The sequence below is a fragment of the Lutjanus erythropterus genome, chromosome 22 (assembly GCF_056507025.1).
Source record: "Lutjanus erythropterus isolate fLutEry1 chromosome 22, fLutEry1.hap2, whole genome shotgun sequence".
NCBI lineage: Eukaryota > Metazoa > Chordata > Actinopteri > Lutjaniformes > Lutjanidae > Lutjanus > Lutjanus erythropterus.
Genome location: NC_139338.1, coordinates 18,532,247 through 18,541,945, shown reverse-complemented (window position 1 = coordinate 18,541,945; position 9,699 = coordinate 18,532,247). Strand labels below are relative to the sequence as shown.

The 9,699-nt window shown below is 41.0% G+C and overlaps 1 protein-coding gene across 1 annotated transcript; it reads right to left on the bottom strand.

Moving 5' to 3' along the window:
* Positions 1-11: 11 nt before the first annotated feature.
* On the bottom strand, positions 12-9,122 carry copg2 (COPI coat complex subunit gamma 2). Its single transcript, XM_084710581.1, has 24 exons — positions 8,975-9,122; positions 7,932-7,984; positions 7,730-7,810; positions 7,569-7,640; positions 7,410-7,489; positions 7,003-7,078; positions 6,792-6,884; positions 6,538-6,624; positions 5,513-5,670; positions 5,213-5,346; positions 4,993-5,060; positions 4,647-4,835; positions 4,320-4,415; positions 3,925-4,168; positions 3,676-3,751; positions 3,432-3,535; positions 2,759-2,884; positions 2,570-2,638; positions 2,273-2,454; positions 1,978-2,107; positions 1,398-1,495; positions 1,129-1,267; positions 819-917; positions 12-397 (listed from the first exon to the last, which is right to left on the bottom strand). Exons 1-24 carry the CDS (start codon positions 9,009-9,011, stop codon positions 267-269), a joined length of 2,622 nt encoding a protein of 873 aa, XP_084566707.1. The 5' UTR covers positions 9,012-9,122; the 3' UTR covers positions 12-266.
* Between the last annotated feature and the right edge of the window lie 577 nt (positions 9,123-9,699).

Here is a 9,699-nt window from a genome sequence, read left to right as displayed (position 1 = left end):
GAGAGCTGATGTACTTTGACAGTCAGAATTTATTGAAGGTTTTACAGAAGACATGAGCAGCAGACAGTATAAAGAAACAATGAGGACTTTTTCGTTAATATACTAGAGAAATAAAACATTTTTATTGTTTTTAAGATTGGCTGTCAGCATCATAATCATAATATCAGTATACATAACATTTTAGAGCTGTGGAAAAGAACTCTGACGTCTCAGACAGATGAAAGGTAGCGTGGTAGCGTTGGCACGAAAACTGCAGCGCGTACGCTTTAGCCCACGGACGCCAGGATGACGTCAACGACCGTCTCCTCGCCGCTGCGAACCGTCACCTGCATGGTGACGCCGTCAGCCAGCGCCAGGCGAGCACGAACCAGCACGTCATGACCTCCCCGAAACACACCTGAGTGGAGAGGGAAGGAAAGCCAATCAGATCACACCTGCCGGAGCCCTAATTAATGGAGCATGTCAATTAAAGGGATGGTTCAGGTTTTTTGAAGTGAGGTACTGAAACATATTCAACTTCAGATAACACACTATCCCTTTAAGAAGATATTTTAGGCACAATCTGGGTAGAGTATGTGTTTCTCCAGTTTTATAGAAAAGGTATCTAAATGGGAGAATATGTTCCTAAATCTAACTGTTCACACCTTAAAATTCTGGAGGTTAATGACAGCATCCTTACTGTAGTAAAGTTATTTGACATCTTAAAGTTACATAACTTAATCTTGCGTAAAGGCTAAACCACATTATTACATTTTTATTTATATAAACAGCCCTTTTAAATATCAAACTGTGTGTGACCACCACCATCCAACACCCACCAGCGAGGAAGAGGACATGTGAGTTCTTGTTTTCGGGAACTTTGTCCGAGCGCTCACATGGCTGCATTCCCAGGAAGCTGATGATGTTACCCACCGCCTCTGTACCAGAAAACCACAGATGAGTCACAGAACACCAGGTGTCAGTTGCTGCATAAACCAAGCACTGCTTAACATATTGCATAAATCTCTGGGAGCAATTATTTGCAAAAACATACAAAAAGTAATGATGATGCTGCCTCTGTACTTTCACCTGATCTTTGAATTTTGAATAAGTGCTGTAATGAATTCTAAATTTCTCGCTTCTGCGTACCGTCCAGAGTCCGTACGGACGCCAGGGCAAAAGTCTCCTCCTTCTCAAATTCATCTCCCACTTCTTCCCACGCTGCTCCAAAGTTTGGTTTCAAAACCTTCTGGATGTGGTCGGCAACCGTCACCTCCAGATCCTCCAACTACAGAAGAGCGGGGCGGAGGCGGGCGAGAAAGACGGAAGGACAAGAAGAGGGGGGCAAAGAGTTAGAGGCAAAGAGGGAATTTATGTTGTCGGAAAACACAGTTTGTGGATGTGCTGTGATTACGTACCACATATTCATCATCGTAACCGTCATCGTCAGGCTCTCCCGTGTTGGGGTCGCAGTCTCTGACCAGGTACTTCATGGTACAACTGAACGTGCAAGACACTGTGGACAGATGGGACACAGTCTTCTTAAATACAGCCAACGCAGCACAGAAGTTATTACTTTGGACCTTGCACATGCATAAGGTAGTCACTTCTACGATTTTCACGTTTAGTATCTTAGTATCTTAAAATAATGACTCAGTATCTCAAAATAATGAGAACCTTCCTAAAAATATTGCATAAGTATCTCAAAATAAGAACTTATCTCAGAATAATGATGTAGCATCTCAAAATAATCAGAAATATTTTCAAAATAATGACTTTATTCTCAGTCTCATTACATTGAGATCATTATTTTGAAATACTGAGTCTAAGATTCTCTTCTTATTTTGACAAAGTTTCTCATTATGACTTACTTTTGTTCATCACACGTAAACAATCTCAACACTATGAACACTCAGTTTCTTTGACAATCCATTCAAACTTTTTTTTTTTTTTTTTTTTAACTGTCCCACGTGCCCAATTTTGTCCCAGAGTTCCTACCAGCTGTGGGGTCGTCATCAGGCAGGCGGACCAGAGTGTAGCAGGAACCAGGTTGACTGTAGGGGAGGCTGGGGGCCGGGATGTAGTGTATCACCTCATATGCCTCTGATGGCTCCATCTGCACTACGACCTGACACAAAGAGCCACAAGATGCATTCAGTCAAATGTGTTCCCATGTTTTAGTTTGACTACCGCTAAGATGCCGAAAGAACTTGAATGTTTTACAGAAAAATGTCAAACTGAATCTCTAGAAAAATCCAACTTAATGAAACAAAAACGATAATAAGGGCGGTACCTTCTGCAGGAGCTGGTCATTGAGAGTGTTTGTACAGTCAAACTGGAACACCATGTGTCTGGCGAAGGTGTGTTTGATGCAGCGCACCACGTATTCTGTCTCAGCCTCCGTCAGCTGCACCGGCTCGGAGGACTTGAAGAGAGGACCGAGAGCCTGGAACTCTGGGATGGCCGCCAGTTGTTCTGTCAACAAAGACAAGACCAGCATCTTACTAACTATATCAGACCAGTAATGAAGGTGAATATCACTGTCTAATGTAATTTTATTTACTTATTATTACACTGTTTACAGTTTTACCTTGATAAATGTCCTGGCGTGACGGGGCCAACTTTTCTGGCAGTTTGCTGGTAGCAATAGGGGCAATTTCTGGGAAGAAAAAAAAAGCAACATTAACAGACAATCCATAACTGTCTGATTCCTGATCATAACAGCTGAGTGTAACGAAATATACGCTGTGCAGATTAATGAACAGAAATGTGGCTGTACCCGTCTTCTGTTCTGTGATAGGAGTGGTGGCCAGCGGGACTGACTTCATGTCGAACGGTTTCTCCGAGGGCTCCAAAGTGTACTGGTGCAGAGACTTCTCCAGTCCGGGGATGGAAACAGACAGACCTGAGAGCAGAGAACAGAGAAGAGCAGCTGACATTTCTGACATCCTCTGCAGACTGTTTGCCCTATGAGCTGCCTAGTGAGAGGCAGTGGTATCAAAAGAGGTATCAAGTGTTGTCTTTAACAATAGTATTATATTTAAGTCGTATTTAAGTAAAAATTCTGGTATTGTGACAACTATGACTGTTGGCCCCCCCACGGCTCAGCACCACTGACTAAATTTAACCATTGTAGTGTTATATTTACTGTTACTATTTACTATTACTGTGGTGGTGACTACAGACAGAGAGTCTGCTGCATCAGAGCCAAGTGCATTTTCAAATTAACGTAATCCTTTTTTTGCTGATTCGATCCATAACTCTGATATGATCAGAACAGTGAGTTTCAGAATCCATTGCATTATTTCTTTTCCAACTGTTCAAAGGAATAATCTGTTGAATACTCAATTACTAAAATAATCAACAGCTGCAGCCCCACTGACAGCCACAAAGAACCCCAAACGTTCCCTCATCAGAATCTCTGACAGTCTACCCTTTGTGTGTGTCTTTACCATTGAATATGTACGCAGCATTCAGAGCCTTCTGCTTCTGCTGCAGCACGTTCATGTAGAAAGTAGCTCTGTCGCGCACTTCATCATCACTGTCCATCATGCACCTGTAAGAACAGACGGGTCTTTAAGTTATACGACACCACACACTCATGTATAAGGTATCTTATATTTAAGGAGTCTCACAATAATTTTAAAAGTAATTTATCCAGTGTTTTCTTTTTATTTACGAAGATGGAATTAGCACCTCTGCATGAGAACCAGGACACTTGGCAGCAGATCATCATTCTGAGCTCCAAATTTAGCCAAAGCGCTGACAGCAGCTGAGGGTGGAAGAGCAAACAAATTTTCAAACTGGCTACAATATGCCATGAAAACAGCTCAATTAAGAGGAGCACTGACACGGATACTTGGCTTGGATGTTAGAGGTCAGCCTCTGGAGCCGTCAAATGTTGAGATAAAATCAGTGCACTTAGAGAATCCCACTCTGTCTCACCTGCACGAACAGCCTCGCTCTCCAGCACCACTCGGTTGAAGATGAAGCGGATGTATTTGGAGGGTTGCGGGGTGCGCGGGCCCTCTTTGCCCAGCAGGTGCAGGATCTTTGTGGCGAGAACTGTGTGCTCGCAGTCCTCGATGAACTCGCACAGATGGGCCAAGCCCGTCTCTTTGCTCTCTGGGTTCTCCTCAATAATGCTGATGATGCAGTCCACGATGGCCCGCTTGTACTCAAAACCACCCTGCAGGGAGGAGAGAGGTGATAACTGTGAGTCTGGTGCTCAGATTACAACGTAAACACAACTGCAATACACTCTGTAGGATATGACTAATAAAGATGCTCTCCTGTAAGACCAAAGTGTGAAGGATCAGATCAGTGCTGTGCCAACTTACATCATCTCTAAGCATGTTGGACAAGAAGTTCATCATGACGCTGTGCTTCCTGGGATACTTCTGGCACAGAGCGCTGATAGCCTGCACCACCACCACCTGGAGTAAACAAGCAGCAGGGACAGATTTAGACTACAGAAATGGAACAAATATAACAGGATTTAAAGAGGGAGGCATAGCTGTGAATCTCAGATTGGAAATTAATCTTTTGCAGCTACAGAAGCTGAAATCCTGGGACACACACACAAAAAAAAAAACACCTCATGACACATTCTCACACTTTCAGCAAGTATTACATCACAAAATAAAATTGAACCGAAAGCGTTGGACCTTGAACTCATCCGAGATCTCGGAGACAAACGAGGAGATTTGTTTCATGAGTCGGTCCACGCTGCTCTCACTGCCGGTCTTCAGCAGAGTGGTGATGGCCAGCGTGGCGATACTGCGGTTCGAGTCGGTGATCAGATTCTCCAGGTCCAAGTTGCATGCGGTCACAGCTGAGGGATGCTTCATGGCCACCTGGTGGACAAAAAGGAAATGTCATTGTAGTTCACTCACTATGACGATTATGAGTCGACTGATTACTTCCACCGATGTGTAGCATTTTTAGAATTATCAGAATCTGTACTTGTGTGTTTTGAAGCACAGGCAGAAGATATTGTTGAAGTTGCTATACCTTGTTGAGGGTCCTGACTGCAGCGTATCTCAAGGCTGCTTTGGGAGAACTGCAGAAGAGCTGCAACACTGCAGGAAGAAAAATACATTCACAATGAGACACATAAGTAATATGATAAGGACATTTTTATAGGCCAGCTGAAATAACACATCACTCTATTCTTAAAGTAAACAGTACAGTAAAAAATGAAATATGAATGAGGTATGAGTAAAGTACTGACCAGACACAGCAGGGGCCAGCTCCCTGGCTGTACAGTTGGGCATGTGGACAATGGCAGAAGCAGCCTCATACACCACCATCTCATTCTTATTCCTCAGGCAGCTCTCAATGAAGTCAAACAAGGGGCTGTCGTGACTGAGAACATGAAGATAGAATGCAATATTGTAAAAAAAAAAAAAAAAAAGAGGTATCATAGATGAAAACAGGTGTTTTATCAGGGCAGAATCAGCTGTACTATGCAAGTACACAGATGTCCTGCTGCATCTTCATTAGAGTTCCAGGTTACTGCAGGTCTACTCACCCTCCCTCTGTCTCATCCAGCAGTTTGCTGGCGATCCTGATGAGCATGCAGTAGGCGAAAGGAGACTTGAGACCAGACTTGGTGAACTTGTTGAGCATCTTGGTGACAGCAAGACGGTCGTTCTTCCTGAGGTGATACAACAGGCCCAGGGCATGGTACTGCAAGACGAGATGCACATAAACAACAGATCTGATATTGATTTGTTATCGGCCAATAATCATTCTAAATAGTTTCGGTGGACTCTACAAAGACCAATTTGAAGCACCAGGGTCCAACATTAATACCCAGCAATGCAGGCAGATTTTCAGTTTTGTGGGTAAACCTTGGAAGGCCATCCACCACACTAGTGGGTAAATGTCTGTACCAAAATAGTCATTTAACCAAAAACTGTGCTCAGTCTCCACTGCAGTCTGGTGTCATTTCCTCTATTTCCTTCCTGCGCTGTCTGTGTCAGAGTTTAACAAAAACAAGGAGAGGACTTCATGGTCCATTCAAGTGCACCTTATGCACCTACTCAAATGATCACAGAAACTCTTAAATCTATACTCAAACGTCCACAAAGGTTGTTTAATTTTTTCTTCTTCTTGTTTTCCTTTGTTTAAATACATGGGCCAACATATGTCATTATGTTCGTTATCTTACATTACAGCATTTTTTGTAATTGAATGCTAAAATCATAACAATATCCCATTCATTTCTACAAACGCAGATTTTTTTTTTTTTACTACAGATATCTCATTCTTAACAGCAAATTCAACCATATTCTTGTACAACAGGTACACTCTGATAATGTTCAAGTTGTTTTACACTTAAACTTCATAATCAATATCGTTAAGAACAGTTAAATAAACAAGTAATGCTACATAATAAATAGAAGGCCTCACACAGACTCTGTGATTGGTGACTGTATCAATTAATCATTTTTATCTGTAAAGAAATCCAGAAAAGCCAGCCCTCTACACACACTATAAACTGTTCAAAGTAATGGGAATTCTTAAGTCTCTGTGCATGTCTGTACTACCCACCTGGACCATGATGTTGTCACTGGAAGCAGCCTCCTGGGCTTCATTCACCCAACGCTTAACCACATCATAGCTCATCTTCACCATGTGCTGAACACACACAAACAGTATCATTACCCATCAGCAATTATATCATACACAACTTAATCTATATTAATACAATACAATACAATACAATAAGTCAATAAACCCTACACCCAATTTACAAAGGTTTTATGGATTAATAAGTGAAACATGAAACAGTGCCATTTCATTACCAGTGAGGACACCAGAGCTGAACTGGACACACTGGGAACCTTGTCAACAATAGCCTGCTTCATGTATCTCTCAATGGCCTGCAGCATGGTGGTCTGTGGAAAAAACAGGGAAAATTCAACCAACAATGCTTCAGTTTTAGCATCGGCCTGTTTTCTTTCCTCTGTGAAATGACAAGGTCAAAGACAGAAAACTAAATGAAGCAGCACTCACATCCGTAATCCTGCAGAGGGCTCTGATGGCAGGTCCTCGGTATACATCTTCCTTCCCTGTCATGTCTTTGGTCAGGCTGTGAAATACCACACAAGGAACAAGTAAAGACACTGTGACCTCAAAAGAAAATGAACACAGTTACAAAAACACATTTACAAAGAGTTGTTGTCCTATGTAATCACTTAGATAGTGAAACAAACCTTGTCTTATTATCTATTTTTTGCACACTGAAATCAGTCATTTTTTAGGTCCTGGTGTTACTGGATGATAAAATAGTTGCATAAAAGCAATGGATGTCAATAAGCTCTGAACAAAATGTCTTTCCACCCAGCCAAAAAAAGAAACTTCCTGGGGAACATATAAGTTTTTGCATACAAGTGAAACCCATTTAAATTCGTAATACAAACCTGCTAGTGACAATAATGACATCCTCTGAGATGTTGGCCATCTCTTTGATGGTCAGGTAGCACATCCTCCTCAGGGTTTGCTGGGAGAGAAAGAAAAGTCACAATTGAATATCTAACCGATAAACTAATGAAGGATTGACTGAATGGATGATATCTTACATCATTGGACTGAAAGAGCCTGGTCATCGCGAAGAAGGCCTCCGTGGCCTCTGTGGTCCCAAAATGCTCTCCCTAAATCAACAAAGATGAAAGAGAGAGGTAAGATTTTAATGTGTGGACAGACACACGTTCAACACATACTGCTAAGACAATTTTTATACCTGGTTGAGGAGGTAAATAATCTTGGTGAGAATGTGGAGGCATCTTCTTGGGTTGATTGGGGTCTCATTAAAGATGCGTGCCTGTGAACAAGAAGGGGCAGCTTGTTTCATTTCAGTGGTTCAGGGTATTGTTTCTTTGGCTCATACTTTGTGCCTCATAAATGCAGTACATGCTATAACCAATAATTCGGGCAGACTTTACCTCCTGCAACACGGCACTCTTCTCCAGATGCTGGAAAGGATTCGACCCACTTCCTAAATGTCAAAACAATAGAGTCAGATGTGTGTGCAGTCAATCAAAAGAAAATTACTTGCAAAATACAATTTATCAAGCAAATATGTCGAATATTTGCTGGCTCCTGCTCATTTATTGTAAGGATGTGCTGCTTTTCTTTATCATTTCTGATAGTTGATTACTGTTGTGCCCTGCAGAGCACAAAATTAGCACCTACCAAGTGCTGGCATAAAATTGCAAGAGACTGTTAGATTTGCTGCTGTCATCAGTCAAAACAACAATGATAATCTATTGAGCGGCTGGTAAAATCTGAACTTTCACTAGTCACTTGGCAAATGGACAAAGATAACTTTCCATCCCGCCTGCATATATTTAATACAAACGGATCATGCAGTGGATAACAACCATCAGCAAAATGCTGTAAATATAAAATATGAAAGTGGCTGGTAAATTTCAGGCACAATACAACGATTAACTATTGAATTTGAACACTTATCTCCTAAGTATCTGAAAGACGTTCACATGGGATCATGAAATAAAAAAAAAAACACATATATTTACAGACAGATCTTTAAACTGAAGCATCACTGCAGGATTTTCATCCTTTAATAGTGTGAGTTCATGTTCAGGGAGGACACGTCTGTTAACGAGCAAAACTACTATCACAACATCCAGCTGACAGTACCTCTCGTTAGCTTGCAATGCTAACGCTACACCTAGCGTATGACTGGTGTTAGTATTGTTGAATGAAATAAGCTGTAATCATGTTAATGCACCTACAAATCGAGTTTAACTAACCTTAAACACCTACACATATATATAATAGGTTACAAACCACAAATAACAGTTAATTTTCCCTGACAGCTATCGTTAACTTTAGCTAGCCGGCTAACTGTAACAGGCTAGTTCAACGTTAGCTTCCAAAGCGTCCAACATCACCTGTCAGTCCAGACGCAATTTCAATTTTTCAAACGCTGCCACAATTTAAAGTAACAACTCTGCAGTCTTACCAGACTCCTCGTCCTTCTTATCAAACTTTTTAATCATTATGCCGGAATGAAGCAGACGGACGAGGGCAAAAAGATGCTCTCAGCCTCGGTCATAAGAGAAGCTACTTCCACGTAGCCAAAATGAAAACTCTCTTCCTGAAACGTCCACGTCAACGGAACAGACGTCAGAACCACAGCGCGTCATAGCCGGCAGGGGGCGCTGCTGAAAAGCTACATACAAAAATGACATGAGCATAAATAAGTAAATACAGAAATAAATCTAGAAATGCATAAATGAATGAATGAATTTAGCAATAAATGAATGTAAGAAAAATATAGTAATCTTTTCATTGCAAAATGTGTTTATTTATAATTTATTTCTGTATTTCTTCATTTGTTTACTTATGTATCTTTGCTGTTTTGTAAATCAAAGTGAAAGGCATTCAAATTTTAAACTTATCAGGACAAAATTTGCCATGATTTAAAAATCAGGACTTATGTTTTTGCTTTTGTACTTTTTAAGTAATAATACTGAAGTACTGGTATCAAAATATTGTTAAAGAAGTTAAAGCAACAAAAGCTCAGCTGGTAAAGGTGGGGCTGATTTTATTTATTTGTTTATTTATTTAAACTACATACTGCTGGGTAGCTAGAGAATTTTTCCATAATACAACATAATGTATTTGTTGATTATATTTTGTATTATTAATCTGAATCCACAGTGTGACCAGTGGGCTAACTAAAGG